Source organism: Microchirus variegatus (assembly GCF_963457635.1).
Source record: "Microchirus variegatus genome assembly, chromosome: 9".
Lineage (NCBI taxonomy): Eukaryota > Metazoa > Chordata > Actinopteri > Pleuronectiformes > Soleidae > Microchirus > Microchirus variegatus.
The window spans coordinates 5010075-5031383 of record NC_139810.1 but is presented as its reverse complement, the minus strand read 5'-3'; the positions used below and the strand labels follow the sequence as shown (position 1 = coordinate 5031383).

The following is a 21309-nucleotide window of genomic DNA, read 5'->3' as shown; positions in this document are numbered from 1 at the left end:
AATATCTGTGTGAATAGTCTGATATGGTACGGTCAGTATATATAATGATATATCTGTAAATATTTATGAATAGTCTGATATGGTACGGTCAATATATATAATGATATGTATGCAAATATTTGTGAATAGTCATATATCTGTAAATATTTGTGAATAGTCTGATATTGACGGTCAATATATATAATCATATTTATGTACGTTTGAATAGTCTGATATTGCACGATCAGTATATATAATCATATATCTGTAAATATTTGAGAATAGTCTGATATGGTACTGTCAATATATATAATGATATGTATGCAAATATTTGTGTATAGTCTGATATGGTACGGTCAGTATATACAATATGTATGCAAATATTTGTGAATAGTCTGGTATTGTACATTCAGTGTATATAATCATATATTTGTAAATATTTGTGAATAGTCTGATATTGTACGGTCAATATATATCATATTTATGTACATTTGAATAGACTGATATTATATGGTCAGTATATATAATCATTATGTAAATTTGAATAGTCTGATATTGTACGGTCAGACTATATAATCATATGTATGTAAATTTGAATAGTTTTAATATTGTGTGGTCAGTATATATAATCATATATCTGTAAAAGTTTGAATAGTTTGATATTGTACAGTCGGTATATATAATCATATTTATGTAAATTTGAATAGTCTGATATTGTACAGTCAGTATATATGATCATATTTATGTATATTTGAATAGTCTGATATTGTACAGTCAGTATATATAATCATATTTATGTATATTTGAATAGTCTGATATTGTACAGTCAGTATATATAATCATATTTATGTACATTTGAATAGTTTGATATTGTACAGTCAGTATATATAATCATATATCTGTAAAAGTTTGAATAGTTTGATATTGTGTGGTCAGTATATATAATCATATTTATGTAAATTTGAATAGTCTGATATTGTACAGTCAGTATATTTAATCATATATCTGTAAATGTTTGAATAGTCTGATATTGTTCTCTTGGACCTTTCTTATTTCATCCTTTTTTCTCCATCAATTCAACTCAGTGTTGTTGTCTCTTTTAAAGTCCTGTGTGTCCACTCACTGTCACTAACCCACACTTTGTGACTCATTTGTGTTTTTGTTTGTTTTCATGCTTTTCTTAAAGCAGACCCGCGTGCGTGTGCGCGCGCAGAAGTTGTCGTAGAATCCTGTGTACAAGTTGTGTTACTTTTTGTGTCTCCTCCTGGGCTCGCTCCTCTTCCTCCCTCCTGCTGGATGGCTTTGGAGAATGCTGGGTTTCCTGTATGAATAGTAAATGTAAACCACGTGGTGTGAAATCAGACTGCAGCTTCTTTTGTTCAAATCAATCAAACCGGAGACGGACAGAGAGAGAGAGAGAGCTGCTGAATCAGGAAATCGCCGGTACATTTTTGGGTATTTCTTCCATTTATGAATTTACAAACAAACATCTGTTGTTAAATATCACGGCTCGCACGTGTGTCGAACTCTAAAAAAGCAATTTTCGTGAACATTTCTGAAAAGTTTTATTTTTTTGTATGTTTATTGTGGCACCGTTTCATGTAACGTTGGCGTCTTTATTTAGACCGCCTGTTAGCTTTCAGCGGCGAGGAGAGGGGGGTTAACGTTAGCACAATGAAGCCGGCTATCGCTGCGCTAATGTTGCACATTAAAGCCCGAGCTTTTTATTCCAGTCTGCGGTCAAAGGTTGACGCTCTATTTTTAGAAAATCCGAACGTCACCGGGGTCGTTTGTGTCGCTACGGTCTGACCGAAACGTTAACTTTACCGATGATGTTAGCACGTCGGCTAGCTCGCTACCCCGAGCATAATGTGAACAAAGAGCGACGGTGGTTAGCTCGTACGCTTAATGAGGCTAACGGCTGCTAGCTCGTAGTCCGACGCCGGTACGCGTTTAATTAGTTGCTGTTTTGTTGGTTTGTTGACGCTGTTTTTGACCAAACAGTCGAAAGAAAATGTATATGAAGTTAAAGCCACCGTCTCTACTTTAATGGTCTGTAAATTGTTAAAGAGGAAACCGAGGGCAAAGTCAAGTAAAGTAAGTTTTAAGGGGCAGAAGCAGTTTTTATTGGGCTGTGAGGATAAATGTAGTTTATTTTTTAGAAAAACACATCGTTGTGAGGACATTTTAGTTTGTTCTGAAAACTTTTCAGGACTTTTTTCGAGGTCGGGGTAAGAGGCTAGAGCAGCGGTTCTCAAACTTTTTTACACCAAGTACCACCTGGGAAAATAGTGAGCCCTCGTTATCGTCAATGTTAAAATACAGTGGTGTAAACAGGCCGAGCTAAATTTCACCCAGTGCTACAGTCATTGACCCCGTTTTCTTAAAGATAGAGTTACTCAAACTGTTCGTTACAGAAACCCTTTTCCTGTTTAAATGCGTCTTTGCATACACGTTTGCTCATGTTAAATTGAGCATTTAGAGCAGGGGTCTCAAACTCCAATAACCCAGGGGCCACAGAGTCTCTAGTTTGGCCAGTCAGGGGCCAGTGAAGTCAAAAAAAGGCCAATTTCTTGAGAAAAAGACATGGAAATCTCTGTCTGAATGTTTGTTCTCTGTTTTATTTTGTCCACAAACCAAAAATGATTCCGTTTTAATGATTTCTTTATGTGGAGCAAAGAAACAAAGAAAATATTCATATTTAAGAAGCTAAAACAATCAGAAATCTGGTTTTAAACATGAAAAAGCTTCAAACCAATTAATCAATTAATCGTTTCAGCTCTAAACTCATTATAAGTTGATATTAATTGGCGGGCCACATGCAATTGATTTGGGGGCCGCCAGTTTGAGACCCCTGATTTAGACCATGTTATCTGTTGGCATATATTGTGTTTTGATCATCTTTATACTTTTTACGTTTCTATTTCTAAGTGTTTTGTTTTGTCACCATTATCACCTTTGTTACATAGCACAGTGGTGTTAACGGGTTGAGCAAAGTCAGCTGCAGACCTTTCACAGGCGGCAGATTTATTCCCAATAAGATCATTTGCTCTCTCATCCTCATGTATATTATACTTCACACACTGGTATAGTGAAATAAATGCAATGGAGCGAGCGATAAGTTGACTCTAATTATTATTCGTTGGGCGCTGGTGCCAACCCCATTTAATGAATGCATTTTGTATATGCAGTAGAACACTATTTCTCCTCCAAGTACCTCCAGAGGACTCTCACCACGGTTTGAGAACCAAGGGACTAGGGAATGCACGAAGAAGGTAGACTAATGATCAGTCACGCTGTAACCGATCATCATACAATTATTAGACTAAGTAATGTGATTTTTATTTGTCTATTCAACTGCCTAATCTTTTGATGATTTGTTTTACGCGTTCATAATTGAGAGTTGAGCAATCTTGTGTACCATTTTCTATTATTAAAGTGTTTTATCAGGGAGAAAAAAAGAAAATGTGCCAAACTAACTGGCCCCCAAATAATGGCACCATATTCATTTCAAATATTGACGACATAAAAACCCACATTGGTTGAAATCTATAATGCGTTATGAGTGAGTTTAAGTCTTTTTTCCTAGTAAAAAAACACAACCCGACCCTCATAATGTTGCAGATGCAAATTTCTCTAAGCTGTGGTTAAGGTTGGGCTTAAGATATGACTGTGGTCAGGTTAAGGTCAGAATTAGGCATTAACTGCAGGTCACGGTGTGGGATAAGGCTTTGGTTATATGGCCTGTCCAAATGAATGGAAGTCAGTGCGGAGTTCAGAGGAACTCTAGTGAACTCTTATTGTTCATTGTGAATGCCAGTGTAACGCAAACAGGAGAGTTAAGTCACGTGAAGTCTGCATTGACAAGTGACCACTTTATTAGGGATACATGAAAGCAAGTGGCGTGCAGTGTGGTTTTCTGGTTACTCACTGGTAATTTTCTCCTTTTCTGACCATTCTCTGTAAACTAGAGATAATTTAGCCCAATGTGCCTGGCACAGACAACTGTGCCACATTCAAAGTTATGTAAATCACCTTTCTTCCTCATTCTGATGCTTGGTTTGAACTTCAGTGAGCCATCTTGGTCACATCGACATGTCGAAATGCATTGAGTTGTTGTTGCACATCTTTTATATCCAATAACTTCTCTGTTCTGCAGAAATGGATGACTGTCATTTGCATTTTTCAGATGTATTACTGAAGCTATTTTTGAGTTGTTTATCATCGTGATGCACGTATGATTGCACGTACAATTAGACTCATTATTGTTGCACTCTGTCTAAAAACCCCGTCCATTTCCTCTTCCTCTCAGAAAACCACTTCTAATCTAAAAAAAAAAGAAGAAAAAAAAATGCCACGCAAGAAGGTGACAGACATCTCAGGAAACGGCGGCGTGAAGAAGAAGAGGGTCAGCGCCAAGAGGAAAGAGAGGGATTTCAGCAGCGATGACGATTTTGACTTTGAGCAGGAGAACAACAAGAAACCTGGCCGGCCTGCCACCAAGCCTGGTCTGCAGCCCGTCACTGTGCCAGACGACATCAAAGAGAAAATAGTGGGTATTAGGCTCTATGTTTAAATCACAGTTGAAGGAAACTGAAATCATGACATGTTTTGTTTTCTTTCTCAAGGCGAATAGGTGAATACTGGATTGGAATTGGAATTCAAGATAGTGAATTAATTCTTCTCTTATCTGCTCATGTTTGTGTAGCTAAAAGAGAATATTCTCTTGTTGCAGTGGCCACTGGTTGGACTGTTTGTTTGTTTTTCCTCATTGCACATGTGTATTTTACTAACCACAGACTATATTTAAGTTTTTGATAAGACATAGCAATGGACATTTGAAATAGAGATGGGCAAAGACGCATTTAAAGGACGTTGACAACCACTATGTTCGTTGACCTTAACCATTAATCACTTTATAGTCATGGAACACATCTGAGCGAACACCAGGCACTCGATTGTCAATCTAACCCAGTGTTTGAAATAATTAGCCATGGCTTCAATTAACTCGTTGTTCCCTTTCTACAGAAACTTGAGTGCCCAAAGGTGAAAGGTCAACTGCTCATCTTTGGAGCAACCAACTGGGATCTGATTGGAAGAAAGGAGGTGCCCAAACAACAAGGTAGTTATGATATTAAATAGCTGGGTTAGGTCCCTCAGAGCTGCTCTGTTTTATAGCCATTTCATTCATTGAAAGTTGGGTGTAGACAGCATTAGACAATTCTGCAACTTCTTTTTTATTACGACAATGTACATTTGCATAGAAGCAAGGCTTATTTTTGTTTTGCATGGAATCGGCAAACATTGGTTTTGGCAGGTCGCCCCTACTTTATTTTTTTTTTTTAGCTCCTAAAATGTTTTGTTCACTAAACAAAAATATTCAGTTTACTGTCGTAGAGAAGCAAAGAAGACAGAGCATAATTACTAGGGCTGTGAACTGGCAAAAACCTGGTGATATGATGCATATCGTGATGTGAAGATACAACATTGAGATACAACACGCTAAGCAATAAAGTGATTATTTTTTTAGCCTCAGAAAATAGTTTGCAGAAACATCCCAAAATAACTGTATTTTTCTTGCACCTCGATTCATTACCGTGTGACAGTCACAGTTTTTTTTGGCTGTTGTCAGCAGTTCCAATCCGACTTTGTTTATAAAGCACTTGGGTTAGCTGAAACAAAGTGCTGTACATCAGAGATAAAATATAAAATAAAACATACAAACGGTTTTCATAACACACGATATTTGAGCTTCATGCCATTATTATTTCCTCAAAGTAATAAGACACAGGCATTTGTAGGTAAAAAGGAGTCTTAAGTGCAGCACATAATGTTTCAAAGTCGAGTACAATGAGTGCTGCTCTGAGTCCACAGCTTCCAGTCTCCTGCTCTCACTGTGCAGTAATTGTTAAAATGCCCCTGCAGCTTTGTCACAGTGGGGTTGTCAGCTTTTTGGTGTTTTTGTCCCGACCAAAACAACAACCTTTGCTCAGTGACAGACAAGCATCTGCTAGCACCTGCCTTTTTGCCCTTGATGCTGCACTCGTGCACTGGTTTGTCATGATGTCGTTCCAAGATGTTTAGATTGGATGTAGGTCTTCTAAATCTTGTCCTGATCAACGACGGCTGCAACGGTTAATCGATTACTAAATTAATTAATTATTTTGTTGATCTCTTAATCACTTTTGTGACAAATGTCACCGATTTTTCTACTTCTTGAAGGTGAATATTGTCTGGTGTCTTTGCTCGATCAAAAGTTTGGGCTCATCGAGACAATTTGTTTGTGATTTCCATTAAAAGTCAGACTTTTATTTATCAAAAGAGTTGCAAAATTAATAGAAAATATAGTCTAGACATCGACAAGATTAGAAATAATGGGTTTTATTCAAAATAATAATTTCGCCCTTTCGTCAAAGAACCAGCAAAAGTGTTTTCAGCTGTGCTAACATCATTGCACAAGGGTTTTCTAATCATCCAATAGTCTTCTCACACCATTTGTAAACACAATGTACCATTAGAACACTGGAAATGGGCCTCTATACACCTATGTACATATTCCATTAAAACCCAGACGTTTGCAGCTAGAATAGTCGTTTACCACATTAACAATGTGTAGAGTGTATTTCTGATTCATTAAATGTTATATTCATTGTAAAAAAGGGGTTTTCCTTAAAAAAATAAGGACATTTCTAAGTGAGACCAAACTTTTGAGCGTTAGTGTACGTCAAAGAAATCGATTGAAATAAATAATTCTAATTTTGAGAAAACATCGTCATTTATTAAACATTTTTTATTTAATGAGTCAAACGACTGATCAGTTATTTGTTAAAATAGTTGATTATGAATATAATTGTTAGACACTGTCTGTGTTGAGATTTAAGATGACGCCCAGACGGCGTTGACAAAGGATGGAGGTTTTCCATACGTCTGCATATTGTGTGTATGCATGTGCCTTTGTCTGATATGCACAGGCAGCATATGTGTTAATCGCAGCGAGATCCCATTTATTGATTGTGACATTAATGCCTATTCATATGTATGCATGGTGTGCGCCGCCCCCCCGCTGCAGGCACACTGATGCCTGGGGCAGACCGTGCTCGGCCGCGCTCCATCCTTCTTTCACGACTCTGGTACATGCTGATAAATCAGCTTTGTTGAGAGTGAAAGGGGGGTTGGGGATGTCGGCAGGAGCAGCTGCATAGACAAAGACCATGTCTAGATGCTGTTCCTGCCAGAGCTTTAAACACACTTTCACATCAGTCTTTTTGTTGTGCCCTTACACTCGATACACAAACTCAGTGCCCGGAAGTATTTGGACATTTTATGTTCTTCTTCAGGCTCCGGGCGTTACATTTTAAAACTTTTAAAGTGGATATTAAAAGGTGCTAGTCTCAACTTTAATATGAGAACGTACACTACCATTCAAAAGTTTGGGATCATTTAGAAATGTCTTTATATTTGAAGGAAAATCACTTTTTTTCTATGAATATAACATTAAATGAATCATAAATACACTCTATACATTGTTAATGTGGTAAACGACTATTCTAGCTGCAAACGTCTGGTTTTTAATGGAATATGTACATAGGTGTATAGAGGCCCATTTCCACTGTTCTAATTATACATTGTGTTTGCGAATGACGTTAGAAGGCTATTGGATGTCTAGAAAACCCTTGTGCAATGATGTTAGCAGAGCTGAAAACAGTTTTGCTAGTTCTTTGACGAAAGAGTAGAATGAATATTTTGAATAAAAATCATTATTTCTATTTCTTGACTATATTTTCTATTCATGTTGCAACTCTTTTGATGAATAAGTGTGACTTTTAATGGACAACACAAGACAAATTGTGTAGGGTAGTGTAGTTTTTCTCAGTATGGTAAATAGAGCCATTTTAAACACAGCAAATGTTTGGACAAAACACATTTTTGCTTCGTGAGTGTGTTATCCAACAGCCTGAGAAAATCCTTCACATTTGGCACAAATCTGCGCTTGGACTCGAAAAAATGAACTGTTATGATTTAGGTGGTCAAGGTGACGGTGGCCTCGCAAAACACTAAATTCCTATTTAAGACAGCGAGCGGGTGTGTGTTTTGGGTCTGGAAGAAATAAATTGTAGACAAAAAAACTAGGGAGTGAATCGGTTACTCTGAACATACTACTCTGAGAAAGAGATGAGTTTTCTTCAGCACATACGGTGGAAATAATAATAATATTCAAGTAAGATAAGATAATCCTTATTTTGTACCAAGATGGGAAAATGTGCAAAGTTACAATGGCACAGATTTAGCAAAAAGTAAAGGTAGTAAACAGTAGATACGAATTATGAATACCAGGAAGTATTGAAAAATATTAGAAATAACCAAAAATAGAACAGATACACTACTGTCCAAAAGTTTAGGGTCACCTATACAATTTTTCTTGTGTCTTCCATTAAAAGTCAGACTTTTATTCATCAAAAGAGTTGCAAAACGAATAGAAAATATAGTCAAGACAATGACAAGATTTCTAAGTGAACCCATACTTTTGAACAGTAGAGTACAATGTAATGTTCTTTTTGTTATATTCCTGTGTATTGTTATGGTATCAGTAGTAATTTCTTTTTAAATGTTATTAACCCCTGGTGTTGACACAGTCGCTGTATGAAGTAGATCTCGTCAGGTTATTCTGATCTGTTGTCTCCGTGTGTTTTTTTTTTAGCTGCGTTCCGTAACCTGGGCCAGAATCTGTGGGGTCCTCACCGCTACGGGTGTCTGAATGACATCCAGGTCAGCTGCGTGGTGTCCGGTCCCTGCTCTGCACACAGTCTCCTAATGACCGCTGAGGGCAAACTGTGGAGCTGGGGTGAGTAACATGCAGAGGTCTTCACTGTACTTTTAAGCCACATCAAAAAGACGATGCACGGGTGAACACAACTCACTGAGAGTTAATGTTGCGTCACTTGGTAGAAAAACGGTCAATAAGTTTTCAAGCACAGTTAAGCCATTCAATTGGACAATTGCCCTTGTCCCAGGAAACCGTTGGAGAATTAATTTATTGACGGAAATGTCTCCTCCTCCTCTACACGACTCTAGGTGGCAATCTACCCCCGTTCAGCTTGGTAGTATTGGACGGTTTCTGGCTTTGTATGCATGTGAAGTCTTCTTTACATCCATTATCTTAAAAATATACAATTCTTTAAGTAAAATGTACCCGTTTGAATTTCAATGTTTTTGTCAGCCTTGTGTTAGGGTTATTAGCCAGGTGTGTGAACTCTGGTTCAGGCCAAGTGAAACTATACATGTGGTAGCATGCAGTTAGTCTAGTTTACATGTATTTTAAATAGTGTTGGGCACGTTAATGCGCTACCGCTGTTAACGGCGCCAGCATTAACACATGACACGTGACGGCAAAAGACGCGTGAAGTCATGTTTATGTGCCGTGGCACTGGAGTCCAGGCACCGTTTACCAGTTAGCTCCGTTAGCTCCTTTAGCGCCGTTAGCGCGCCTACAGTGGACCTGCACCAGTCTGTTTATTAAAGGAAAATAGCAGCACTACAAATAACCAGCATACCTGTGTACTGCGTATACGTGTGCCTCTGTTTTTAAAGTTTAGCGTTACTTTAGGGTCTCATTTTAACAATCGGGAGTCACGTAAACATGACTTCATTCGCGTCTTTTTCCGGTCAGTCGCCATGTAAACGCGGCATGTGTTAACGTGTGTTAACATTGACTCATTAACAGCCGTCAACGTGCCCAGCACTATTAAAAACATAAAAAATTATTTTAGTAAAATGTACCGGCTTGAATTTCACCATGTGTTTGTGTTTCCGGTAATTAGCCAGGTGTGTGAACTGTGGTGCATGCCCACACGGCTAAGGCCAAGTAAACGTGCGGCAGCTTGCAGTTAGTCTAGTGTACATGTTTTTTAAAGTTGGCCTAACACAATACTCAATAAGCATTTCTCTCTATTAATTCAAGGAATGTCTGTCTGTCAGACTGTTGATCATAGAACTGTCAAACGGTTCCATTGACGGGCTTCAAACTTGGCAGTCAGCCCGCTAAGGGCACTCGGGTGTGCAGCGCCGACTTTGATGATGCCTGGATGACAAATGCCAGAGATATTGTTTGGCAACCGTTGTCGTAAATTTCACACTTTAATCTTTTAAAAATAACAACACTGTGCAGTGTCAACTTTGACTTTGTTTGAATAAGAAACAAGTAGATGTACTGTTTTACTAGTACTTAATAATAAGGTTTACGACTCTCCCTTTTTAAATGAAATGATTTGGTTATTTTGCCTCCTCAGGTCGTAATGACAAAGGTCAGCTGGGTCACGGCGACACTAAGCGCGTGGACGCTCCGAAGATAATCGAGTCCCTGGCCGAGCAGGTGTTTGTTTCTGCAGCCTGTGGACGCAATCACACTCTGGCACTCACAGGTAGGCTGAGCCACAGAACATCTATAAATACTTATACTTCATGAAAAACATAGTAAGTCAACACTGATTGCTCCGTTTGCTCATGGTTTTCCCCTCAGAGGACGGCACTGCATACTCTTTTGGTGAGAACAAGTTGGGGCAACTTGGCCAAGGAAACCAGACTGATGCCATCCTCAGCCCAGCACCAGTAAGTCCATCAGTGACACGCATAACATGCTGCACAGTCGGCACAAATACATACTGCATGTACACTATCGTTGAAAAGTTTGGGCTCACTTAGAAATGTCCTTATTTTTTTATTGGATGATTAGAAAACTCTTGTGCAATGATGTTGGCACACGGTTTTGCTGGTTCTTTGACAAAAGAGCAAAAATTATTATTTTGAATAAAACTCATTATCTCTAATCTTGTCAATGTCTTGACTATATTTTCTATTCTATTCTACTCTTTTGATGAATAAAAGTGTGACTATAGGTGAGCCCAAACTTTTGAACTGTAGTGTATATATTTAACACTTATTATTATTGTGTTTTAACCTTATCTGGACATACTTGAGATACTATTCTGTGCCCCAAACTGTGTAAAAGTTCTTAAAATATGACTGTTTTATATGGTTTGAAAAGATATGTCTGTGTATTATAGTCAATGCAGTCCAAAAATTAAGAATTAAAAAACAAGTAGAAGTTTTCTGTCCTCAGAGGCCTCACGTCAACAAACTGTCGGTGCACGTTCTCTGTTAATTGTGAGTCTTGTTTTCTCTCTGTAGATTTCCTATAATGGACAGCCTCTGGTCAAGGTGTCCTGTGGTGCTGAGTTCAGCATGGTGGTGGACTGCAAAGGAAACCTGTATTCCTTTGGCTGCCCAGAGTACGGACAGCTGGGTACGTACAAACACTCACTCACACACACGCACACACACACACGCACTGTATTGTCTTTTTAAAGTGTGTTTGTTTGAGTTACTTGGCAAGTGGACCTTCTTATGACCGTCATGATATTTAGGCTGCTGAGATTTATTTTGATTTTATGGCTGTAGAATTGTCAAAAAATTTTCATACAAGTGCTTCTTTTGCCCATTTTCAGGATTTGAATGAATTCAATTCAGTTTTATTTGTATAGTGCCAAATCATAACATAGATTATCTCAAGGCGCTGTATATAGACAACATCATGCAAAGCAGAGAAACCCAACTATTCACACAATGAGCAAACACGAGAGGCATCAGTGGAGAGAGAAAAAACTCCCTTTTAACAGAAGAAGAAATCTTTTACAGAACCAGATTCAAAGATGTGCGGCCATCTGCCTAGACGGGTTGGGGTGAAAGGAAAGAGAATTAGTTGTCTAACATCGACTCGTGTCCCACTGCAGGTCACAACAGCGACGGGAAGTTCATCGCTCGCGCCCAGCGCATCGAGTACGACTGCGAGCTCATTCCTCGCCGCGTCGCCATCTTCATCGAGAAGTCCAAGGACGGTCAGGTCACACCCGTGCCCAACGTGGTGGTTCGAGACGTGTCCTGCGGGGGAAACCACACTGTGAGGAAATCCATATATCCACTTATTTGTCTCTCAGCGCAGCTCCAACCTTTTAAATTGCTCTGTTAAATCTTACAGACTAAATACCCGTCATGTTTGTGTGTGTGTGTGTGGTTGTAGTTGGTGCTGGACTCTCAGAAGAGAGTGTTCAGCTGGGGTTTCGGGGGTTACGGTCGTCTGGGCCACACGGAGCAGAAGGACGAGATGGTTCCTCGGCTGGTCAAACTGTTCGACTTCCCTGGACGCGGTGCCGCTCAAATCTGTGCTGGTTATCAGTGTTGCTTCGCCGTCAATGAGATGGGTAAGAAAAAGAACTAGATTAACGATTATTTTCTCGATTAATCGTTTGGTCCATAAAAAGTTCAAAACTACTGATCAGTGTTTGTCAAACCTGGAAATGACGATGTTCTTGAATGTCTTGTTTTTGTCCTCAAACCAAAATGATTCAGTTTTAATGATTTCTTTGTTATGTGGAGCAAAGAAATTGACTATATTCACATTTAAGAAGCTGAAACTATCAGATATCTTGTTTTTATAATCAAGAAAGCGAAAATGAAAGTAAACGTTTGCCTTAAATCAACTTTGAATACATCAAAGAAACAAGACGGTGATGTCACGTTATTTTACATCACTAACTTGATTTTTGCAGTGAAAACGTATGACAAAGACAAACTAAATTGTCCTCTCCAAACAATCATGACAGCGAAGCATCTGAAAATACCATACAATAATACTTTGTTTGTTATGTTACATGTTTGTTTTGTTGGGAAAAACATACGGGATAGACACACATTACGAGATGACCAGAAGATGGCTATACAAATTGGCACCGGAATCCAGGCACCATTAACCAGTTAGCTGTGTTAGCTCTTTTAGCACGCCTACAGTGGAACTGGAGCGGTCTGTTTATTAAACGAAAAGAGCAGCGCTACAAAGAACCAGCGTACCTGTGTACTGCGTATGTGCCTCTGTTTTTAAAGTTTTGTGTTACTTTAGAGACTCATTTTAACAAACAGGAGTCACGTAAACATTTTATTCGGTCAGTCGTCATGGAAACGTGTGATTCGCTGATGTTAACGTGCCCAGCACTAATACATTGTTGTTTTTCTAAACCAACATCAGTCCTTTCCATACATGTCAGACAAGTTTTAACCCTTAAATTGCCATGTTTTGTCGGGATGCATCAAAAATGGCTTCAATGAGCATAGTCTCAAAATGTGTCTTGGGTTAGTTCAGGTTAAAACTTGATTTTTGGGAAAAAGTGCTCCTGCTGTAGTTCATGTAGTTGTTTGACCAGTGTTTTTTTTCTTTAATGCTTGCAGGGGGGTTGTTTTTCTGGGGGGTGACGAACACTTCCAGGGAGTCCACCATGTACCCGAAATCTGTGCAGGATCTGTGCGGCTGGAAGATCCGCAGCCTGGCCTGTGGGTGAGTGATGACGACTGTTTTTAAATTCTTTCTCTGCCGTGTGTGTGTGTGTGTTTCTGTGTGTCAGCTCTTCATTACTGTGCAGTAGTTTATTTTCCACTCTGTCAAGTGTGACTGTATATTTGTGTCGGAACAGGAAGAGCAGCATCATTATTGCTGCAGATGAGAGTACGATCAGCTGGGGGCCATCGCCCACATTTGGAGAACTGGTAAGACCTGACACATCAGTCCAATGGGGGGGGGGGGGGAGGCGGGAAGTGGGGGAGTGGGTGGTTATATAACATGCGATTGTTGACATAAGAGCAAAGCAGTGAATCATGCCATTTTTTCCTTCAGGGATACGGAGACAACAAACCGAAATCCTCCACCACTGCCCAGGAAGTCAAGACCCTGGATGGCATCTACATTGAGCAGGTAACACACTTTCACGCACAGTATTCTTAGTGAGGACACTCGTAGACTTCGTGCATTAACAGGCGACATCAAGACTAAATGCCTAACCTAGCTTTCAAACCTTCTCCGTGGTCTTGCTCTTCTCCTCCTGCCCGGCAGCTCCATCTTCAACATCCTTTGTCCAATGTTCACTACCGTTCAAAAGCTTTGTTTGTGTTTTCCATTTAAAGTCACACTTTTATTCATCAAAAGAGTTGCAAAATGAATAGAAACTATAGCACATCATTGCACAAGGGTTTTCTAATCATCCATTAGCCTTAGCAAACACAATTAGAGCTGCAACTAACGATAATTCTCGATCTGTCGATTATTTTCTCGATTAAAAGATGAATCGTTTGGTCCATAAAATGTTTAAAAAACGTTGATCAGTGTTTGTCAAAGCTGGAAATTATGATGTTCTCGAAAGTCTTGTTTTGTACACAAACCAAAATGGAGTTTTAATGATTTCTTTGTTATGTGGAACAAAGAAACCCAGAAAATATTCACATTTAAGAAGCTAAAACAATCAGAAATCTTGTTTTAATAATGAAAAAAAGCTTCAAACCGATTATCGATTATCAAAATAGTTGGTTTTAATTTAGTCATCGATTAATAATCGATTAATCGTTTCAGCTTGAAACACAATGCACCATTAGAACACTGGAAATGGGCCTCTATACATATATAAATATATATAAAAAGCAGACATTTGCATCTAGAATAGTCATTTACCACATTAACAATGTATAGAGTGTATTTATGAAAAGTGCTTTTCCTTCAAAAATAAGGACATTTCTAAGTGACACTGATGTCCTGGCTCGTCTCTCTCTTTCTCTCTGTTGGGTGCAGGTGGAGATGGGCTACTGTCACTCTCTGGTCATTGCCAGACAGGACACTCCGCAGGAACAGGAGAAACTGAAAAAGCTGCCCGAGTACAACCCCCGAACAATCTGATCCGACTCTGCGACGCCTCAACCTTCCCCCCCCTGCAGCTGAGACCAGCCGTGCTCGACACCAACACCTTCTGGTCATGGTGATTTCTTAGTGGGATGGTTGAGTTTGGGATGTGGGGGGGTGGAGGGGACGCTCAAAAATTCACAAAGTTATCCACTCATCTCAACGACCAGCAAACTGGCTGTGCACCAATTATTAAAAGCGGAGACGTCACGTCCCACTTTGAGCAGCAGTTTGCTCTGAGCACTTCACACCCAGCGGAGTCGTGCTTCCCAAACCCCTCCCCCCCACTTCCATTTTTGTAACACAGCCAAACATCGTCGTCTTCATATTTCTCGTTCTCTTGTTGTTTTTGCCGCAGTATTTGAAACGATAGCGTTGTTTAGTCACATTTACGGGTGCTAAAGCAGAGTCCCTGGGTCTTTTCCTCCTGAGGACTTTTCAAAGGTTTAACGACACTCCATACCTGTGCCTTTTTCTACACGTCTCTTCAGGTTATGGATGTTCTGTTTCTGTTGTTCAGAGAATCAGCTCATCAGTCTGATGTAATGGACATGGCAGTATGAGCTAGCATGTGTGTGTCTGTTTGTGTGTGTGTGTGTGTGTGTGTGTGTGTGTGTGTGTGTGTGTGTGTGTGAGCGCGTGTGTGTATAACTGCCACAGATTACAGTCAGGATTTCGGAACACAATGTTCTGAGTTAGTGCACTTCACTCAATGTTACATTCCTTTTTTTAAATTTTTTTCTTCCTTTTGTCTTCAGTGTTTGCATCGAGGATGCTCACCTCAGTCCTTCTGTGACCACACTGTTTTCACCAGGTCTTTGCTCATTTGACTCACATTAATTATTCCAGTTGCTGAAAGCAGTTTTACGAGCAGCTCAGAACTTGAAAGAACCAATGATGTGCTGTCGGTCTTTCTGTTTATGGTGTTTTCAAAAAAGCAAAACAAAAAACAGGTGTTTTACTCTGCTCTGTCCTACATTCTTTTCTTTTTTTATATAGTGGAATTTATCGGGGCTACATTGATTTGTTTTTTTTCATTGAAATGGTTGAATAAAGATGTAATGTAAACACATGAGGGTCTTTCACCGTCCTCCTCCATTCAAGCTTAAGTTAATATTTTAGTGGGGCCACATGGTTGGCGTAGTGGTTAGCACTAGAGCTGCACCTAAGGATTATTTTCTCGATGAATTGTTTGTTGCTCAGCGTTTTTCAAATCTGGAAATGGCAATTTCTGTTGTTTTTTTTGTCCACAAACCAAAATGATTCAGTTTTAATGATTTCTTTATCTGGAGCAAAGAAACTAAGAAAATATTCACAATTAAGAAGCTTAAACGATCAGAAATTGTTTTAATCATGAGAAAACCCTCAAACCGATTAATTATCAAAGTAGTTGACGATTCATTATATAATCGATTGTTTCAGCTCTAGTTGGCACACTCTTGGTAGTGAATCCAGGTCTTAGTGCTAACCACTACACCAACCATGTGGCCCCGCTAACGCTGCAATTTGGTGATTACAAATAAAATATCAGCACACCTACTGTGTGAGCGTATGGTTATTTGTCTCCATGTGGCCCTGTGGAGATTGACACCAGATAAAGTGGTAGAAGATCATTCTAAATCTCTGCAATCTTAACCTTATAGATCAGGAAATCAATCTTAAATAATGTTAAAATGAATGATGTTAAATACAATCTTTTAAGATTCTCAACATCCTTCCCAAGCAAAAGTTATCCTGATTCATCCTGAAAATATTAAACATTCATTACTTTAAAGTTCAGTCAAGAAGGCTGACCTTCAATATGCTGCTAGTGCTCCCCCTTGTGGCACTTAAACAAATTATCAGGACTGATGTCAAGCGAGAAATGAGAAATGAATTTCTACATTCCCGATTATCCTGCTGTACTATCAGACCTTTAAAAAAAATCACCTGAAACAAGCTTCTGTACTGTAAACAACATTTATTTAAATGTACAAAACCTGATGAATTGTAAATTGTTAATCTTCGTCCTCTTCCTCCTCTTCTTGATTGATCTGGAAGTAGCGAAGCTCGTAGCTCTCCTTGGTGTTGGCCACGACGCGCAGCCAGTCACGGAGGTTGTTCTTCTTCAGGTACTTCTTGGTCAAATACTTCAGGTATCTGCAAAAAGTTTGACAAACAACGCGTCTTTAGATTTTTATGTTTTTCTTTGGACCACAGCTGCACTGATTCTGTTGCCCCCATCTCTGACACAACAACCTTTACCACAATAATGCATCACATGTGCTACATTTACAGCTGAATGAACATGTGTTACACATAGACTATTATTGCTAGTTGCAAAAAAGGCTGGAAGGGTCTGTATGAAAATGAGCTTCAACTTCTCCCAGGATTTATAACGTAAAAACAAATTTTCCTGATGGAGTTATGGCCTCATTATACTTCTCCGACTGCGTAATGCATTATCCTACTGTGTAGGATACGCACTGCAATTTTCCGCCCGATCAGTAGGGGTCGCTACGCAAGGTTGGTGTGCTTTTGGCTACAGTGAGCAATGGCGTCCGAGAGAGAAAGACTGTTGTTGCAACGGAATAACATTGAAACAGTGGCCATTTCTCACTTTTATGTGTCCTGGAACGCAGTTCTAAGATGATTTGAGGCGAGAAATTTGCCATTCAGAGTCTAAACATGTGCTGTGTGTGTATCAAGATGCAACGGTTTTATAGTTTGGCAGTGACGTTGTTGGCGGTGATCAGCTCCGCCTCTGTGGACGCTCGGTGCGCACAGTGGCTGGTACAGAGCAGCATTAGCTCGGCCTGTCCTGAGGACCAATCGCAGCCCTTGTCGTCTCCGTTGTCCCTTGACGGAGTGACGGACACTTAAAAAATATTTTGTGCAGTCGGAGACGACGCAGAGGGCTCTGCGTAACCTACGTAGAGCCCTTTACGCAGGAGTATAAATTGACCTGAGAATTAATCGTCTCAGGTCTTCAAAAGAAGATTGTCAATTTTTAAAATTAGGTTGCCAATTCGAGGAAACTAGATGATAGAGTATGGCACATGTGAGTGGGAGCAAATGGCAAATTCCATTTAGGGGATGTGAATCTTTGGGTGGCTCACGATTCGATTCAAAATCGATTCTGGATTCAACCGATTCGATTCCTACGTCTCTCAATTCAAAAATGTATACAATGCATAGTGTGTTAAGGCAAATTATGGCATCAAAACAGTATAGTTTGTATAAGATAATGTGATAATGTGATCACACAAAGGCAAACTTAAGACAAAAATTAACATTTACTTACTACAAAAAAATAACTTGCATGAATAAAAGCTTAGGCTAGCTGCTTTTTTCTCCCTGAAGTTACAAAAATAAACTGTACACAAATAATGCAAACTTGCGTTTTGTTGGGTTTTTCAAAATAGAAACAAAAAAAAAAACAAAAAAAAACGATTTTTGAAGTTTATGAATCCATTGAGAAACAACATGTGAATCGATTTTTTTCCCCACCCCAATTACATTTCCACACTTTCTAAGTCTCGAACTGCAGCGACAGCCTAATCTGACATAGTTTTATAGACAGCTGTAAGTCCACAGAGCGTCTTACCTTTTGGAGAAGGGAACCTCAGAGGACACGGTGATCTTACTCTTACTCCGCTCGATGGAAACCACGCCACCGCCGAGGTTGCCGGCTTTTCCGTTCACCTTGATGCGTTCCTGAAGAAACTGCTCCTGAATAGGACACACACACACACACACAGGTTAACAATGCTACTCCTGTTAGGACACTGCCCCAAGGTTATCATAGTGAACGAAAAATAACTCCAATTTTTCTTTTTACTGAAAATGTGCTCAGTTTTCATCTTTGTAAATTAAATCCATCATATAATCATAATACTTTTGGGTTCATATAATACTTATGACCTTTTTGAATCTTGCACCTGGCAAAACGCCATATTATAGAACACTAAAACTAAGCATGTACAAAGAATAAAAACTAGCAAACCCGCTCTACAAACTAATTAAAACGAACTCATTTTAAATAAAAATTATTAAAAATAAGTAAATAAAAGTCAAAATGAAATAAAAAGAATGAGAAAATCCAAAACTATTACAACCCTGCATTCAATTGTTATAGAAATATCTAATATTAAATTTTTAGATAAAATACGTTCTCTGCTTTACATAAAGAGTCTTTTCCAGCAGGAAACTCTCCGAAACCAAACTCCATTGAGAATTTAACTTGTTTTAGCTCACAGGGAATCTACCAGATTATTGCTACCCCTATACGCCACATATGATGCTTTTTGTATGGTTTTCCATATGTCCTGGTAAAGCGGCATGAGGTCAATCCTAAGAAAAGATCACTTTAGTCACAAAGTGCACATTTGAACTTACAAAGTTTGCAGCGTCCATGATGCCATCCTCCACGGGATGTGTGCAGTCCAGTGTGAACTTCAGGAGCTGCTTCTTCTTCTTACCACCTTTACCGGGGGTGTGCTTCTTCTGAATCACAAAACACACGGAAAAGCAGCAGTAGTTAAAAACAGGACTGAACTCATGCCTGACACTATTACGACTCTGAAACCAGCTCTGATCTTGGTGGAACACATGCGCTACATCTCCTCCATATCACTGTTTCCTAGACGTATGGTAAGGGGATGTGATTTTTTTCACGATGACAAACCATTTACAGTCTATATGATGTTTTCGTGTTACTTCTACAGCCATTTCTGTGGCACCTTAATTGATATGGGATGAGTGAGCCAGCAATTTATGAAAAAATATGTGCAATATGTGAATCACAAATTCAGTTTAGTGCATTTGAAAATACACGGTCTAGGATACAATGATTTTCTGTTTACCATGGTTCAGAAAACATGTTGGCTATAGCAATATAACGCCAGATGATTATTATAAGGCGTTTTTATAGAGGATTTAGTGATTGTAGTTCATGAAAACGTGCAATAAGTCGCGCTGACACCACGTGAACAGTGTTCAGTCGCGTTCACTGCATCTATACATCAACTGTACTGTTATAATTCATGTTTTTTTAAGGTACATACACACAGTGAACTGTGGGAAACAACAACGTGACGGTGACGCCGCTGCTAAGCTAACAGTCGAAAGGCCACACGTTAGCTCCGCTGCGTGTTGTTCGGATTAAAACACGTCGGAAACCGAGTCCGAGCCCCGCTCTAACATCAGCGCCGTCACACGCGGACTTTCGCGTCGTCGCTCACACTTTGTCTGACTCCCACTCGTCACAAAAACACACGTTTGAGTGGCTTTTTCCCACACGCGATTGTACTTACAATAGGCGCCATGGCGGAGAAGCAGGGGGAAAGGAAGAGCGCAGAGTGCGCATGCGCCACGGTAACAAATCGAAAACGGAGTCATCGATTGGATCTATGGATCCGCACATCTAAGGTTGATTAACAAAAGTATTTTGGTTTGTTTTTGCATCCAGAGTCGCAGCTTGTGAACAGGAAATACAGGCAACTGCTTGGGGCTGTTTTTACTGAAATGTGCAGTGACCAGGCGCCTCCCCGTCCCCCTTGAAAAACAATGGGCGATTTGCAATGACATCTCAGTAGGAAACCTCCCTAAAGAGGCCCCACCTCAATCTAACCTGTGTGAAGTTATCGTTCTGCAAATTGGAAAATGAAGAGGATTATTTACAGTGTAATTAATTTTTTTTAACTAAGTTTATATAGTTTTTTTTAAAAGCTATTTACAGTATTTTATTGTTCTTTACATTTATATTCTCACATACTTTTTAATTACAAGGTTTTTTCATGTGATATCAATTATTACAAAAAAAATATTTTGAACTCATACATTGTTCGTTGGTGTCAGATTATCTATAACACAATGGTGATGAACACTGGTTGGAAGGGCCCCCTGGGAATTTTTGCTAAGGGCCCCTACAGACTTTAGAATCGCCTCTGCATCCATGTACATTTGAAACATGGATGTATTATAACAACGCTTTGAAGACAATTTGCCATGGTGGCCACTCTGGGTACTGCAACAAATAATACTCATGGGGCCCAAAAAGCAATTTTCCCATTGAGCACAATATTTGAAGGTTGTCGCCACAACGAAGTGTTTTAGTGAAACCAGCGCGCGGACTCGTGATCATAGACGTAAGAGCTCCGCCCCCTCTGCCTTGAAGACAATTTTGTCCTGGTGGCCACTCTGGGTACTGCAAGAAAAAATACTGATGGGGCCCAAAAAGCAGTTTTCCCATTGAGCACAAAAGTAAAAGAGACGATGGACACATGAATGTATCTATCTGTTCATAAAGTCACTGATAAATGTGAACACATGAATTAGAGTTGAAGATAAACATGTTTAGTGAAAGAATCTGTTATAAAACTACTTTTAACACATTGTTGTTCCTTGTTGATCCTAATAATATGGTCATGTTAGAGTCTGCAGTTTATTTTAATATTTTAGGATCATTATATGAACCATAATAGTCATTATAACAATAAGTTGGCTTTATTTGCCACGTCTACAAAAGACGTTATGATATTCAATGGAATGTTTTTGTAATCTTTAAAGTACTTTATGTT

At 39.2% G+C, this 21309-nt stretch overlaps 2 protein-coding genes across 2 annotated transcripts; one reads left to right on the top strand and one right to left on the bottom strand.

The window, feature by feature from the left end:
- Positions 1–1310: 1310 nt before the first annotated feature.
- On the top strand, positions 1311–14773 carry rcc2 (regulator of chromosome condensation 2). The gene is made up of 13 exons (XM_083894470.1): positions 1311–1422; positions 4292–4531; positions 5008–5101; positions 8678–8821; positions 10266–10397; positions 10496–10584; positions 11164–11278; positions 11766–11932; positions 12053–12233; positions 13255–13360; positions 13497–13569; positions 13697–13774; positions 14642–14773. The coding sequence occupies exons 2-13, from the start codon at positions 4331–4333 to the stop codon at positions 14744–14746; spliced, it is 1485 nt and encodes a 494-aa protein (XP_083750596.1). The 5' UTR covers positions 1311–1422; positions 4292–4330; the 3' UTR covers positions 14747–14773.
- Positions 14774–16695: 1922 nt separating this feature from the next.
- Positions 16696–20094, bottom strand: LOC310931645 (large ribosomal subunit protein eL22). The gene is made up of 4 exons (XM_083894866.1): positions 20044–20094; positions 19127–19234; positions 18336–18460; positions 16696–16888 (listed from the first exon to the last, which is right to left on the bottom strand). The coding sequence occupies exons 1-4, from the start codon at positions 20053–20055 to the stop codon at positions 16747–16749; spliced, it is 387 nt and encodes a 128-aa protein (XP_083750992.1). The 5' UTR covers positions 20056–20094; the 3' UTR covers positions 16696–16746.
- Positions 20095–21309: the final 1215 nt, after the last annotated feature.